The sequence below is a fragment of the Plecotus auritus genome (genome assembly GCF_963455305.1).
Source record: "Plecotus auritus genome assembly, chromosome: 3".
Classification (NCBI taxonomy): domain Eukaryota; kingdom Metazoa; phylum Chordata; class Mammalia; order Chiroptera; family Vespertilionidae; genus Plecotus; species Plecotus auritus.
Genome location: NC_137772.1, coordinates 9,829,832 through 9,846,758, shown reverse-complemented (window position 1 = coordinate 9,846,758; position 16,927 = coordinate 9,829,832). Strand labels below are relative to the sequence as shown.

The window sequence follows — 16,927 nt, the reverse complement described above, 5'->3', positions numbered from 1 at the left end:
CCTATGGTGTGGAAGGCAGGGGCAGCCGGAGGGGCTGTCTGCAGGGTGAGACCCTCCCCACGCGGCCATGCGCAGGGGTCTGGCATGCTGTGTGTGCATGAAAAACGAGCAGGCAGCTCCTCCTGACGCTGGAGGATGAGATGAGAACTAACTCACTTCTTGTGGCTTTTCCAGGCCGATGTAAAAGGCGAGATATTTGTCCTGGGTAAGCCTCCGCGTAGCCCAGTGATGACTAGGAGGTCCTGCAGCTCGCCTGTCAGAGGGCTCAGCGGTTCCCACAGGGTAGGGACGGATCACCTTCCTTGAGCCAGGCACCCTGGCCACACACACGCACCCTCAGCGGGCTGGCTCTTCCTTGCTTGTCCTCGCTGTACGTTGCCGGTCAAGTAGGGTAGAGGTAACCTTGAGATGGAGTGACCCACTGATGATGAGCTACCATATCAGATCAACACGAAAATCCTATCCTAACTGTTTGCGGAATGTGCTTGTGTGAGCTTCCCCCAAATCCGGACAGCCGTGGCCAGACTCTCCACCAGACAGCTAAGGGTGCCGTGTGTCTTCCACCTCGTCTCGTGCTTCTGTGCCAATGTTCTCTGTAAATCCCTGCTTTGCGGTCATTGTCCTCCGTGCAAAGGATAAAGCGGTTACCAATAAAACACAGGCCGGGGCAAACGTAGGTTAACAGCTGTTCGTAGGGAAAATAATACAAGAATCAATAAACAAGAACACAAGCACAAACTCTGTGCCTGGCGTGCTCACAGCTATAAACGCACTTTTGCCCCACCCTGTACTGAACTCCCATGCTTCCGGTAATGTTTGCTTCTGTGTCGTCCAGTTTATGTGGATGTTTCAAAATCTATGATCTTGTTGCAAAACATCGCGTTGCTCTGGTGATGCGTGCTTCATCCGCCCCACGACCCTTTTGCAGCCTGCGCTGCTCTGGACTCTTAAGTTCTTCCAGTCTCTTGACAGCACTGACTGAACTTAAAGGTCAAACTTTACAACGGAGGGATGCTAACCAGGACTGTGGATCCCGAGGAAGGCGCAGGGGAACCGGGAATGTTCCTCCCCGCATGAGCCAGCCCTTCCACCTTCTCTGTCTTGACGGGCCCGGTTTAACCCTAAAAGGTCTGTTACGTGACTGTGGGTCCGCAAGTGGTGAAGGGCTTCCTTGCAAAGAAAACTGCCTTTTCCATACTTTAAAAATGTGGAGACTTCTCTGCGTTGATCCCATCATTGTGCTTTTCGCTTCTTCGAGTAAGACCTCGTTTTGTTTCTGGGGCAGAGGTTTGCGTTGCCATAGAGAAGGAGGGATGTTGATTTGAAGAGATTCTTAGACCCCGCAGAAGGGCCTTCTCCAGAACAACAAAAATGTTAATTTCCGTAATTAACATGGCCAGGCACAAATTTCCCACGGGCCAGTGACAATGGTATGCTTTGGGTCACCTTAAGGTTTTTTTCTTTGCCAGATTTTTACATTAGGTACGTTATCTATGTTGTGGAACATGAATATTCTATATTCTTTAGATTTATGCAAAAGTTTGATTTAACTTCATAATTTAAGAAGGAAAAATAAGCTGAGAAGCAGAAACATTCAATTCTGGTTGCAGGAACTACAAGGGACATTTTCTGGGGGGGGGGGGGGGGAATTGACGTAAGAACTCTAGAACTGCTGCTCTCTTTCAAAGATTTTTCCACACTTTAATATTTAAAGTAGCAATGACCCCTTATTTAAGAATTTCCTACAACGAGGTATAGGTGATCCTCCAGAGACGCCTCTGCAGCAGCACAGATAAATAGGTGAGTGTCAGACAGACTGAGCTAGGGAAGTGTATGTTTTACTGATACCAGAGATTGTAGGATATTTCAAAGCAGCTTCCTATACGATCAGTGGTTTGTGACTTGGTTCTGGCTTTGAAAATTAGCATGTGCTTAAAACCTGTCAAGATTGTACCCATACTTGACATTTGACATTAAAAATAGCTACACTAAAAGATAAAAAATAATTGTTGCGTTGCCAAGGAAAATGTTAAATATTTAGGCTTTCGTGAAAACAGCAGGATGCTCCATTGGGCTCTCTCATTTGTATTGTCCCCCTAAGACTCATCAAGATAATGCAGGCATGATGTATGTAATTCTCACCCAACATTTCCAGCACAGTGTCTGTAATCTGCTGGCTTGAAAACCACATTCATACGTTCACAGTTCACGTGAGCCTTTCTGGATGGCACAAATGTATACTGTTCTGTATTTGTCACAAAACGGCTAAGAAGTCATGAATAATAGAAATGCCTGGGTAGATAGTTAAAATAGAAATTATCATAGACCAAAAATTCTGGTGGCCAGCGTGATCCTTTCTCAAGAATTTAAAACGTGGGAAGGGAAAAACATGGTCAGAAAAAGAGATGAATATCGGTTCCACATTGCTCTGCGGTCTTTAAAATATTCTTCCAAAATGAATCCAGGTTAAAGGAACTTGGTGAGAGCTGAGTAAAGGCATGAACAACTCTTAAATGTTGCTGCCACTACTCACCATTAGGTGGCAATAGAGTGCAGATACAGTACAGAGCTCTTCCTCCAGGTTTGTGCCCATGGTTATGACACCAAGAGGAGGAACCGCAAAAGATAGTCCCCTAAGGTAATTCGCTTGAGTAACCACACAGAGCATAAACAGCTGCCTAAAGGCAAAAATAAATAGGGTTGGGGTTAGGATTAGGGTTAGGGATAGGGTTAGGGTTAGGGTTAGGGTTAGGGTTAGGGTTAGGGTTAGGTTAGGGTTAGGGTTAGGTTAGGGTTAGGGTTAGAGTTAGGGTTAGAGTTAGGGTTAGGGATAGAGTTAGGGTTAGGGTTAGGGTTAGGTTAGGGATAGGGTTAGGTTAGGGTTAGGTTAGGGTTATGGTTAGGGTAAGGGTTAGGGTTAGGGTTAGGGCTGATTTTAACCAACTTAGGCCATCTATTCCCTCATAGTAATATTTTATGCTATAAAGAGTGAGAGGCAATATTATAATTCTGTTATTGCTTTTTACTTATTTGTGATCTTAAGAAATTATTTTTGGTTTTGGCTCACCGATCTGCAAAATGAAGTTGAATTATTACTATTACTGTTTTTACATGACTGAGACACCTGTAAATGAATGTCCCTTGTCACAGCTCTCTGACAACTGAATGAGTAAGGTCGATGATGGCACCTATACATAACACAGAAAATATGTCTGTGAAATGTGGATTCCATTATGGATTCCCTGAGGGGGACAAGCAAGATCTCAATCCTCATCTCATCCAAGTCCTTGATTTTAGAGATAGGGAACCTAGGTGCATATCCACAGCTACGTAGTCAATGCCGACACCAGAAAGGCATAAATGTATCTATTAATGCTATGTATTCCTCTAGTGACCAAATACTTTTCCTAGTAAAATAAATGAATTCAAATACTGTAATGGTCATCTTTCCTCAACGCTGGTTCGCAGCCATGCACATTCGCATGGAAATGATTCCTATTAAAGGTAACCTAGGAAAGTTCTGAAACTCGCCACTATAGTAGGTACATGACATCTATGCTAATAAAAGCTGTGCGAAATCCTGGCCTGAGAATGTGAACATATAGAAAACTGGTGATTCAGGAGAGAAAAAAAAAGTAATGGAGGATCCTTTGGAAGGAGGTGAAGGAATAGACACAGTGGGGAAGATGGGTGAAAGCAAAGACACTACTGGCCAGCAATCCAGGAACACGGTTCTTGAGACTCAGGGGCCTGTGGAATCAGGGAGCCACCACCTCTGGTAATAGCCCAGTTTTTATCATTGTCAAAAGGAGGATTCAGTTCAATGATGTATGAGGTAAGCTGAATTGAATTAAACCAGTAAAACTGTAATAACAATAACAACAAGGTACAATACTGATTTTCAAAGTATTGTATTAGTTGTAGTCACATTTGCGTTTACCAAGCCCCAGATGCCACAAGTAAAAGTCAAGTTTTTACTCAACTTAAAAGTATCAGGATGATTTAAAAGTTGGAAATAGGCACACCATTTTTAGAGCACAGTGAAATATATTTTACAAAACATGTTCTCTTCAGGCAAGAACAGATAATATTTATTGTTTATAACTTTGTTGTGCACTAGAAATATGGTGCTATGACTATTTCTATGAGAAAACAGTACCTGTCTTGATGTGTGATTTGAAATATGGTAGTGTAGTTTTTTTAAGTTACATATTTATATACAGTATGTTTGAGTGACCGATGTGAGCAGTTTCAATAGCATGTGGCTTGAATGTATAATCTTTGGCCAGAAATTTTACTCCTGGAAATGATTTCTCAGGAATGGTTCAAAAGAAGAAAACAGTTCTTTGTATAAGATGTTCATAGCATTGTTATTTATGACAATGAAAAAAGGCTAGAACGATCAACTGCAGAACAAAAAAGAACAAAATGGTTAAGAGAACTAAAATGTGTACGGGAAAATTATTACAAAATATTGATAGCAATTAATATATATGCATATATAATATATATCATATATATATATACATATATATATATATATATACCTTATTTCTGCAATAAAAGTTAGGGAAGAGGGCAGGGGCTGGGTAGAGGTGGGCAAGGTGGGATGGGGGCATCTGTAATAGTGTCAATAATAAAAATAAAGTTTAAAATATATATATATAGTGTCCCCCAAAAATGTGTACACACACTTTGAATAATTATAAAGGCAGTGTTTATTAAAATACATTTCATTTTCAAAATTGAGCTATCAGCTGTTAAAGTGCGTATACATTTTTTTGGGACACCGTGTGTGTGTGTGTGTGTGTGTGTGTGTGTGTGTGTGTGTGCGTGTGATTGGACAAGAAATTGAAGAAACGTAATAGCATATAGGCTTATAAATGACATATTTATCTCTTTTCATATATTTTAATTTATTTAATGTATTAAATTCAATTATCTTAAAATGGCTGAAAAACAGCTTAGTCTTTATCATTTGTGAAATAGTATATTTTATAATTTTAATAATAGATATATTGTTAGTAATTTTATATTGATTTATAGGGGTAAAGTATTCTACTCTCTTAAGCCATACATGTGCCTAATCATTTTTAGCCATACTTTAGTCTTAAATTTATGCAAACTGTTGAGTGAAATTTCTAAGAATACTGTTAATAAACACTTCCAATTACTACAGTCAAAGCTTAAAATTTTAGTAGTGTATGCTAGACAGCTTAGATGGAAAGAGAGTGGATAAAGAATTTAGGAAGGGAGAAAATTAAGACTCATAGACTGAAAGGAACCCCAGAGTTCCCCATCCAATCTTGGACCAGTGGGGTTTCTATGGATAATTTGCAAGGGAAAGTTAGCCTAGATCTACTCATAACTCTGGAATCCAGGAATTGGACTTCACTCTGATGTCTGTGGACCTGGATCAATCTAATATCTAATTCAGTAATCATCAAACAGTCACTTTGACCATTGCTATGCAAACTCGGATTTACTTCATTTCACCATGTAGCCATCATTTAGAAGAGAATGCTTTTGAAATGTGTTATGAATATTATAGTAATTTCCCCCTAAAAGATAACATTTAGGTAGTCAGTATAAACAACATTGAGTTTACATATTCAACCGACGTGTTAACTTTCATTCATTGCAGTCTTTATGTGGATATGCTCAGGTTTGTCATTTCCAATATTATGAGTATCTATTACAGATACTGGTCTTGATGCTTAGTATAAAAAGAAAGGAAACTCTTTTGAGAGTTCAGTGCACTGGGAATGCCTACCAATATTTCTCTTCTAAGGTAAAATGCTACATGTTACCTGGATATTGTTCGTTGCATTCTATTTAAAGTTCTCTGTTTTCTCTTTTTTTAAAATGCATGTGTTTCTCCACCCTGAGAACAGAGACTGTTAATTCAAATGTAGCATGGGATGTCCGCCTCTCGATATTTTCATCTGTGCTGTATGTGGACATGTTGTCTGTGGGGGAAAAGCATATTAGAATGAGTGTGGATACTTGGCTGTCAGACTCAGTGTGGTTTCTTTTCTGCTTGCTTGAGAAAACGCTGAGGAGCAAGGCTGTCTGAGGGTGTCCAGGCTTCCCATTCAGTGGTTTGCTGTCTATGTTCTTGCCATGGCTTTTGAAAAATCAATGGGACAGAGCCCTGACTTTCCCTTAAAACCTGAGCAGACTGGATCGTAGATATGTTCAAAGCATTCGAAGCTTGGTTCTTTTGAAGTCATTGAAAGCACCCTCCAAAATATTTTAATGATTAATCCTGCAGAAACCCTTTATTTGGTTGTATTTTTTTTCTTCCTCTTGGTTTTTTACAGCAGGATATATTACATGTTAAGAAAAGTACCATGCCATTATCCAAATTATCTCTTACTTAGTACCAGTTTAAACATTGATTACATTGCAAATCATTTCATTTCAGCCACAGCGTCCTGTGTTTGCTCATGAAAACATTCAAGGTGGGGGGGAACCGTAAGTATTCTTCTTCTCCTCTTCTAAATTCAAGACTAACCTTGACCCACAACATGGACGATTGATGTACCCAAGTAGAGGAAGGCACCACTATGCAAACGGAGGCCTCCGAGAGGAAGGGGGATTGCCATAGTCTCCATCTTCATAAGAAAGAGCTACTTTTAAACAGAAACCCGTGGTCTGCACAGAAGACTGATTCGTGCACTAGCAAGGCCTCCCAAACTACAGTGGTTCCTAAGATTGTGAATCTGTCTCCTCTCTGTTCACGCGCCACGTAGATCCTAGTAACTACAGCTTTAAAGGCACAGAAAATGTCCCAACGTTGTTTTTGCACATATTTAGGGAGAAGGAAAATGTAACAGGAGACTTAAGGTGACACATTTGGGACATAATTCCAAAGTTACGTTCCAAGAAGGGTCTTTGGGAATGGCAGTATCTAAAATGCACTGTCATTCAATCACATGCCTTTTCACACTATCAAATTCCCTCTCCCTGCTGAAACGTAGTCAGATCAACCCGAAGGTGTCAGGCACTGTCTTTAAGACCCATACGTTGTGTGCCTTTCCTGCTCCATTTTTGACCGTGAGGGATACTCAGAGGTGACCTACCTCCTATTGGCTCCCACCTATTCTGTGAGTCAGGAGCTGACCCTGGAAGGAGAGACGTCAGGCCTAGCTGAGCACAGGTGAGCCTCTAGCCCACTGCCCACGCTCTGCTCACTGGGACAGAGCAAGTCCTGCAGGGCCATGTAACCCCCTCACTCCTCGCAGACCTGACACTTAGCTAAAAGCGTGCCCTTCAGAAACCATCTCTCGCCTGAGGCTGCTGTCCCCGAGTACAACCAGAAGGTCTTGCTAAGAAAAAGACCATGAAAAGAACAAGTTGGAAATAAGAATCATTCGAAAATTCATTAACTGGGAAAAGTTTAAATATGGCCTTTAGCTCTAAAGTTTCAGTTTGTTTTTTTGGGTTTGGGGTTCCTTTTTTCTCAAACAACGACAGGGTCACATCACACAAAAATAAATGTCAGGGCTGTTTAGGTCGATCGCATTACTAATAGATGACAGCAGCAGCTTTTAAGGACTTTATGAAGTACTAGGTATGTGACGTTGCACTGGTTTAAGTAACATGGAGTTAAGACTTCCAGTGTGGTCATTTGACTGTTTATGAAACTACTGCGCTCACAGGTGGAAGATGGCACATTTTCCAAGTCCTGCCTTGGACATTATAAAATATGCCTTATGAAATTTCTATTTGATTACCACCCCAATTAGTAGGATAATAGGGTGTCGCTTAATCTCATTTAAAAAAAATAGTGACACAAGGCTTTATGTCTCTAAATTCAGAATTGTGGTGAAATACGTTATAGAAAAAGTTGCAAGTTAGAGAACTTAAGTCTGGCTGAGGATTTCCTATTTAGAAGACAAAGGTCTTTTTGAGGCATCCTAACCCACCACCATCATTCATCTCACCAACACATCTTTCAAAACAGCATTTTCCATTGTAATTCGACTGCATTTCCGGTTGTGCAACACTGATTTTGAAAGCCAGTGAGGCAGGAGGATTTCTGAAAAGTTTGTTTATGTTTCCCTTCAACCCCCCTGACCCCTCCCTGCCTTTTGTGGTCTAACCAAACCAGAAGGGTAAGTAAATTTTGGCATGCATGCTGGCTTTCGTCACACCCAAGTGAAGTAGGAGTTCATGCCAATTTTATTTTAGCTCTGGGGACCTTGAGATTCTTCAAGCAGCTGGGCTTGGTGGCCTTAAATAGGCCTGTCTCCCTACGTGGTTGGAGATGTGCCCGGGTGAGGGCTGAGCCTGAAAAACTCAATCAGAAAACCAGTTTCTCAAAGGGAGGGACGCAGTGTACATCCATTGAATTAGCAGCAGGGCAATGAATGACTCTCACTCGTGTGGATTTGGAAAAGGGACTATATAGCCATCACCTTGCCCCCTGGGTATACAGAACACATCATCCATTCATCTGAAGGGCCTCAGCGTCAAATCCTTAGAGCAAACAGCAAGATCAGGGATGACGGAGCAAGCCTCCAAACGAAGTCATGTCGGTATTCGACACCTCCCTGCCTTGTCGCCACTGTTCTCAGACTCTGGCTGCTTTCCCTGACCCGTCCCCATAATCCAATCCCCTCTCAACAGAGGACCTCAGGGGCCAATCCCCACAAGCACAAGCCGCTGACAAGGTGTCCTAGGAGGACGAAGTACTGACAGGGGAAGACATCTCCAGTGTCCGCAGCTCAGGCTTCGGGCCAGGCCAGGGAAGAGAAGGTTTCCTAGGAGAAGGTGTTAGGCACCACATCTTACCCACCCTTTCTCAGACACCCCCCACAGAAGCCCACTTGATCAGGTCCCCCACCCCAAACACGTGCACAGACCGAGAGGAAGCCAGGGGGCCCCGTCCCTGATTTATGACAGGATGTTTGCGTCCACGTGACAGAATAGTTTTGTTCCACCAAAATGTGATTTTTCCGACGGAATGAAGACATGAGAAATACACCATCCTCATTCCTGAGCAGTGTTCAATATTAATCAGCTTTTCAAAGTTGGCTTTAAAAAACCGAAATGCCCTGAAATGTGGTTCTTCTGTTCTTACAATGGCAGAATGGACAACTCCTACGAAAACAGCAGTAACAAGTTCACTGATTGTTTTTTAAACCCCCCTCCCAATACTGATAACATTTTAGAAGCACTGGGACGTCTTTGTCTTCACTGCACAGCCAATGCTGCCTGGCCTCAGCCGCTAGAATTTGTGTCTTCACTTTTCAAAATGCCAGTCCATGTTAATATGCGTTAAAATACGAGCGATTTTATTACCAAAAATTCAATGGCTGAATTCATTACTGATCAATGTCACCAAAATATATGCTCTCAAAGAATTCAGACAGAGAAAGGGAAGTGGGTAGCATTACTGATAAGTCATTTTTTATGTAAAATTATTTCAAGATAGTTTTTACATCAAACACAATTTCCATAGAACCTTTTAAAAGGCATTGATGCCCATAATACCCTTACTCTTTGATATTAGCTCAAGTGATAACTAAGCATAGAATACATCCATTTCATTTCATAAGTGGACAACATCAGATTTTCATATTCTAAATCCGAGAAAACACGGATGGATTCAAACTGTGAAACCAAACCGTTTTAAAGAATTCTTTTGGTGAAAAAAAAACACACCTCTTTTTTCTAGTAATTCCCACTCAGTGATTTAGAAGATATATGTCAGACACATTTTGCACATGTCAATTTAGAATCCTTTGAAAATTCAACTTGCAAACTGCAATTAATGACTTCTGCTTCTAGATAGCTAAAACTGTAATTTCTTGTTTTTATATAGCTGAATAACACACATGGCACTTTTTTAATATTCTGTGCTATTGTTTAATGTCTGAATGCTAGATGTCTGTGACTGGCCAATTGAAATGTGACTCTGGCTTATAAATGTTAAAATGTTTAAATCCAATTCGTGGATGTTATCATCTTCCATGAATATTCCTTATTGCGAGTTTTTGAAATACTGAGTGATTTAATTTCCATGAGAGTCTCAATAGTCCTATTTACAAGCTTACCAAAGACTTATGTTAATAGTAATATCATAATTATAATAATAGAAATGCTAAAAGCAAAATTAACGTTGTATATCTTCTATAGTTTCACAAAGGTGTGAATTTTGTGTTAAACACTTGCATCTGTCCTGTTTAAGGTTTCAGGCTCTGTATAACTATACTCCTAGGAATGAAGACGAGCTGGAGCTCAGAGAAAGCGACGTCATCGACGTGATGGAAAAATGTGATGATGGATGGTTTGTGGGTACGTGTACCGTTCCTTTCACACACATTTGCCCACGTTTAGCGTGCTTGTGTTTGCTCCCTGCGTAGATGGGTACGGCGGTCAGGCTTTCTCTGAGTTCACAGTGCCTTTGATCTTCCATACATTCATCTGTCATCCCAAGGCAACTGCATTTTTAATATAGGTGAGCACTGACTGCTCCAGGTAGATGCGGTTTCCTGTTAGCTTTATTTCTGGTTCAACGGGGAGAAGAAAATTCCTTTAAAGAGCACCAACCAGGAAAGACTGAGATGTAAGAAGAAAAACAAAAATGTTCCCTCGATGAGTAGTATCAGTACTCTGTTCCGTGGAGAGTGCTAGTTGTCAGCAGTGAGGGTCAGTGTGAGAGAACAAGGTCACTCACCCCCATCTAGGGCTGCTGTCGTCACCCTAAGAGGCCAGGGCTTTCTTAGCCTTCATTTGCGGAGGAAGGAGGGAGACAGACGTTCCATTCTGACCACTGAAAAGACAGTCTCGTTCTTATATCTTGAAAGAAGACTAGACGTCTTCTGGGAGAACATTTGTGGACAAGAGTGTCAGACACCATCCTCCCAGTCTCTGTTTCTTTTTCACCTGACTACCTTCCTCACGTCCCCAAGTGAGTTTCCTGCTTCTGCAAACCCTGCCGGCCTTGCTCAGGTAGGGAAGCCTTGGAACGCAGAGTTCCAGGCCCACACGTATGAACTATTTCATGTTATATCACCCCCTTTCATGTGTTGCAGGAACCTCAAGAAGAACCAAATTCTTTGGTACTTTCCCCGGAAACTATGTCAAGAGGCTGTGAAGCACCGTCCCTCCTGTGTATGCTGCATCTCAGAACCTTGCCCGAAAGACCCCGCAGGCCTCCCGCTCTCATGCCTTATGTTTCCCATAGAAGTCACCACCATCCCCGTCTCCACCTGCCGCCCAACCACCAGCAGAGTAACCGCTGGAGCCTCGGGGAGGCTGGCAGGCCTGTTCCATGTGAAAGTGCATATCCCTGCTTTCTGCTCTAAACTGAAAGTCTGTACATTAGGATCAGAAAGAAAGTCATCATACTTACAAAGGGTGAAATAAATTGAAAAGTGTCTCGAGGAGGCTCCCTGGTCCACTTTGAGGTTGTTCCCCCCACCCTCCTCAGGCAACCAGAAGATGGTTTATTACTAAATACGTGGTGTGCGTGTTCACACTCTTAGCTTGGCAGTCTGTTTTCCTTTCACGAGTTTGCCTAGAGTCCTCGTTTACACGACATGACAACTGTACTTCAGCTATTATTTGCCTGCACTTATACGTATGTTGTAATATGCACAGTGATTACACAAGCTAAAGCAAGAGTAGGAGCGTTCATTTGGATGAGTGTGATTTTTGTTGATTGAATGTGGGTTTTCAAATAGCAGTCTTTCCCTGCGATTCTTTTGTACTTTTTAGAAGTGCAAACAGTAAGTGAGTAAGAGCTTTGGGTAATAATCATGAGAATATAAGAGATTTAGCTAGACTACAAAAAAAGTATTGTGTTGTAAAGTTGCGTTGCTATTTTATATTAAAATGTAATAATCAGCATCATAAACAATGAGCCCTTAGTGCTTATTTATCTGACAAAATTTAAATAAAAGCAGTGTTAGTGAGAGGTGCAAAGAGTTATTCTAACATAGACACTTGAAAGTATCCGTAAGCAATATTCCTAGGTAGGATTTCACTGTGTGTGCACATAGCCATTTGCGATTGTATGAGAACAGGCAATCCATATGATATGTCATACATTTTATGGAATGTAAAAGAATTCCACACATTATTTTATAGAAATAGAAAACTTTAGAAGTATCACATGTATTAAGGCTGGTTTTAGCAAGGATTATGATCAATACAATTATTTTTACTATAATAATTATTTTTTTTCTATGGAACTCAGAATCCTGGCTACATTTGAGGACAGGAATATGTTGAGCCTGATTTTCTGGTGTGTATAAAATACTTCCTCAAAATACATTAGGCACTTTTTAGAGGCAATGTTAACTCATCCAGGTTCTATTTTCTGCCCTGAGGTAGAAATTTACAAAACAATACTGGGACCTGGAAGATTTAATGTGGCAAACAGTGCCTGAATTACACACCCCCTGAGAACTAGCTTTGTATTTCTTATGACTTTGCATAAGAACTATTCATATTTGGATCTTGAGCACCTTATAGAGAAAACTTTTTATGGCATTTCTTCTGTGGACAGTGACTGATCTTTTCACAATGTAAGTAGACTCTAGAATTTTGTACATATGGTTGCTCTTTTTTTTTTTTTTTTTTTTTTTTTTTTTTTGTACAGACTATTTAGTTGTTGAGAAAACAAGGGAATTTCCTAACTTGGTCTTTATCCTTCACTTAAACTAAGCTAAAGATGATCCTTTGTATATCCCACAGATCATAAGCACGCCTCGATAGTGTGATTCTATAAGATAGCATTTATGCAAAAGTTTATGAGCTTAAACGATCTTAGCAGCCAGACTGAAATGTATATAGGTATCCAGTACAGAGGGGTTTCAATAGGAAGAAGGTAAAGAAACACCTTTGAGTAGCCAATCTTGATTACTGTCAAGTTCACAACCAGCTTTATATTTTAAAGGCCTTGGGTTTGAAATTAGGTCAACTGCATGCAGCTTTGCTGATAAATGAATAATTATCTTCCATGCCATTTATGAGAAAAGACTTCAATATCTGTTGCCTGTCATATTTAAGAAAAATTACTGTTTCTACTCTCTGTACCTGATTTTGAACGGAAAAAATATTCCTACTTGGCTTTCAGGTCATTGACTTTGAAGTCTTACAAGCAAAGGTCATTGTGTTTTTCTTGAATAGACATCTAATAAATTTTGCTTGGAAGTATACTTCAGTCTTTCTTCTTGACATTTATCCTTAAGGGAATTGTGTATTTTATCCAATCTGTTAGATAAGCTGAGAGAAAATGCATTTGCTCAGTGTTCTCTAGACATACCAATGGAAGGAAAAATGTATCTGCCTCAGCTCAGAGAAGAAATGTTTCTTTAATCCTCCCCCGAAGATATTTTTTCCATTGATTTTTAGAGTGTGTAAGGGAGGGAGGAGAGGGAGGGAGAGAGAGAGAGACAGAGACAGAGAGAGAGATAGAGAGAGAGAGAGAGAGAGAGAGAGAGAGAGAGAGAGAGAGAGAGATAAAACCCAAGATCCTTCAGTCCACAGACTAACAATATAACCACTGAGCAACACCAACCTGGGTGAGAGAAAATTTTTTAAACCCACCACTGAAGCTTGCTTGCTTAAAACACTTTGGTTAAAAAATTGCTCTTCAGCTAAAACAACACATTAAAATGTTTCTGCCTGATAATCAGCTATTTTTTTCCAAGGAGAACTTAATTACAAGAAGGTGTGAGCACTTTCCCAATTCGACTGTCTTAAAATTCTCCCAATCCTCAGTGCTAAACACACTGCAGATCACACTGTGTGCTTCTAGCTCAACAGCTACGTCCTCTACCTCCTCCCACTCCACCATCCACATACTCTCCCATCACCAACAGCCACCACTCCTCACACCACCTGGCTGTGCCCAGGATGACAAGAAAGGTATGTGTTCCATCCAGTAAAACAGTCTTTCCCCAAGGAAAGCTCACTTTGGTCTTTAAAAGAATACAGTGACCCATGAGGATATAATTTTGGTTACTTACACGTTGTTTTTTTAATATACTTTTATTTACTTCAGAGAGGAAGGGAAAAGGAGAGAGAAACATCAATGATGAGAGAGAATCATTGATCAGCTGCCTCCTGCACGCCCTCCACTGGGGATCGAGCCCACAACCCGGGCATATGCCCTAACTGGGAATCCATTCGCAACCTCCTGGTTCATAGGTGGACGCTCAACCACTGAGCCACACCAGTCGGACGATTGACTTCTGTTAACTGAGCTTGAGTTTGCCCATGAGCTGTGATCATTATGGCTGTGGGCCTGGAGGCTGTGGGCAGTGAGCCCACACAGCAGCTGGTGGTGGCTTTGGGAAGCGATTGGTAACGGTGTCACTTGGAGACAGGCAAGCCCAGCGTGTTCTAGGAACACAGTGTGCTCCCAGGACTCCTCGGTCTACAAAGCCCTAGGGTCTGTATCCCAGCCATTCTCTGCTGGGTGACTCACTAAGTGACAAGGAGCCTTAGCTCACTGCTAAATTCAGCCCCTCCGCAGGTCAGGAAAGTTCCAGCTGAGCTCATGCACATACATATATCTTGACCCAAAAACCTTTCGGTATGAGCCAGACCTCTGCCTAGCAAATCTTCACCTGTTCCTTTGGGGTTTCTTGTTCATCTTTTTTCCTAAAATATGATGGGTGACTCAGTTGTCCCAGCATTTTCCAAAAATAAGTGCCATTTCAAGTAAGCCATTTAAATAAATTACCATTAACAACACCAGTGGGTGGGTGTCAGATCTTACACTGATATTACACAGAAAGCTTGAGAATGGCTTTTTAAAGTATTTTTTAATTACACAAGCAACAGATGCATATTGTCAAAAAATAGAGAATATAAATGAACAAAAAGAAGAGACAATCACTGAGAGTCCCATTTTTAGGGCAAAGATTACACTTGGAAACATATTCCTCTGAAGTATTTTTCTGCACATGCATAGAAGTGTGTGTGTGTCTGTGTGTGCATAATATGCAGGCAAAAGTGGGATCATACTGGACATATTATTGTATAACCTGCATTTACTATTGAGTCAGGACTCTGAAATACAGTGAATAAGTCATGTTTTCAAGTCAATTTGACAACAGGTTTATAAAGGAGTGAGGAAACGTTGAAGTCAATCCCCAGAACTCATGAAAATGCAATTAATTCAAAACCAATAGACAAAAATTACAGAATTATCACTAATAATGTTGCAATCTGAGGAAATGGTAGATGAAGGAAAGAAGAGACAAAGAGAAAAAAGAAAGTATTTATTATCTCCATACCATAAGCCATCACATGCAGTAGGCATTTTTATAGCTACGGAATGGCTAACGGAAGAGAGACATTAAATGGAGAAATATGTGAACCACAGAGCAGTTGGGTGCAACATCCAAACCATCCTGGGGGTTAGCAAAGTGCACAAGTTTTGAGTTCAAACGGACAGAAGAGGGTAACCGGTGAGTAGTTCAGCTTACACCCTTCTCCCCTGCGCACACACACATACATGTAGAGCCATCCCAACAGAAGATGACAGTAATGTAAGAAAAATTCAGTAATGTAAGAAAAAATTCTAGGTCCCTGGGGGTAAAACTATAGTAAGATCTTCTGACTCATTAATTACTCCCAAACTTACATAGACGAGGAAGCCCACCATCAATCCACCCTACAGCACAGGCTCTAGGGAGTGGAGTCCCTCCCTCTGATCTTGCCTTTCTCCGTTGTCTTACATGTCTACGCATCATTCACAGCCTGGGGAGTACCTCTGGTGAGTCTGGAAGGTTCAATAATAAAACACTTTATGGAGCCTTAGGTCATGGAACTACATTTTGTAGAACCTTTAGAATATAAGGCTAGGCACTGAAGCACCATCGCTTTTGGCACATTCCCTGGGCTCATCTTGGTGGCTGAAGCTTTCTGTGTGGATCTATTGAGAAGCTATCCAAAGCTTTTTATGTCTCCATAGGCCCCAGGGATTTCTGGATTATTCTTTTGTTAACCCTCAGGACTCTAGGTCCTCAGGTTTTGCGAGGGCTGCTTCCATGATGGGTACACCATCTATGAGAGACACGGCCCATTTCTCAGTTATAATTGCACAACTTGGCAGGATGACTGAGGGGACATCAAAGAAACAGCCAGGGTACCTGGATCTCTTCAGAAAATGCCTCGGGCCCTCAACTCCTGAGATCTCTAGGTAGCACCTAGTCCACAACATCAGACTATTTGATCCACTTTGTTTCACCAAATGTTCTCAATCACTGGCTTCAAGAAGTCATCTCAAACGCAATCAGAAGAGCCTTCAAAGGAAGTGTCAGCAGTCTGCTAGTTTCCATTCCACAAGGGACAGAGGATGGCACTGAAACATTCAATCAACGGCATTTGTCACTGTGTGTGTATGTGATATACATATACATACACACACACACACACACGTGTGTATATACATATATACACACAACATATGTGTGTGTATATATACACACAGGGTGGGCAAAAGTAGGTTTGGGATGGCTCTACATATATATACACACAACATATGTGTGTGTGTATATATATACACACAGGGTGGGCAAAAGTAGGTTTGCAGTGGTGAGTACGTGAAACACTTTATTTTTGTATTATTCTTAATTAATTATTGTATAATTTTCCATTCAAATAATTGTAAACCCACTTTTGCCGACCCCTGTATATATATCTTTATGGGCACTGTTAAAGTAAGAAAAGATAGATAATGAAAGCTAGTAATATCAGAGTTGTTCATTGGATAATCATGAAATATCATTGTTCTTCTGCAGAATACAAGTATTGATAAGGTCATGATGAGGTATGAGCTCAAAATTTATAGACAATACTTATCCTGGAAAAATCCCTTGGACAGAATGGCTAGGAATCAGTATACCTTTTCTAATGACTCACTCGTTATTCTTAAATCATATCAAGTAAAATTGGT

The 16,927-nt window shown here is 40.9% G+C and overlaps 1 protein-coding gene across 18 annotated transcripts in view; it reads left to right on the top strand.

Moving 5' to 3' along the window:
- The window catches only part of SORBS2 (sorbin and SH3 domain containing 2), a 207,745-nt gene extending 194,570 nt beyond the window's left edge, over window positions 1–13,175 (top strand). For 12 of the 18 annotated variants that reach the window (XM_080661539.1, XM_080661533.1, XM_080661538.1 and 9 more), the window contains 3 exons: window positions 6,428–6,477; window positions 10,199–10,305; window positions 11,046–13,175. In XM_080661539.1, coding sequence (XP_080517665.1) covers window positions 6,428–6,477; window positions 10,199–10,305; window positions 11,046–11,107 — 219 coding nt within the window. In that variant the 3' untranslated portion in view covers window positions 11,108–13,175. Of the gene's footprint in view, window positions 1–5,644; window positions 5,666–6,427; window positions 6,478–10,198; window positions 10,306–11,045 lie in introns of all 18 variants that reach the window. The other 6 variants (XM_080661548.1, XM_080661542.1, XM_080661532.1 and 3 more) reach the window with 3 other exon arrangements.
- The last annotated feature ends 3,752 nt before the right edge of the window (window positions 13,176–16,927 follow it).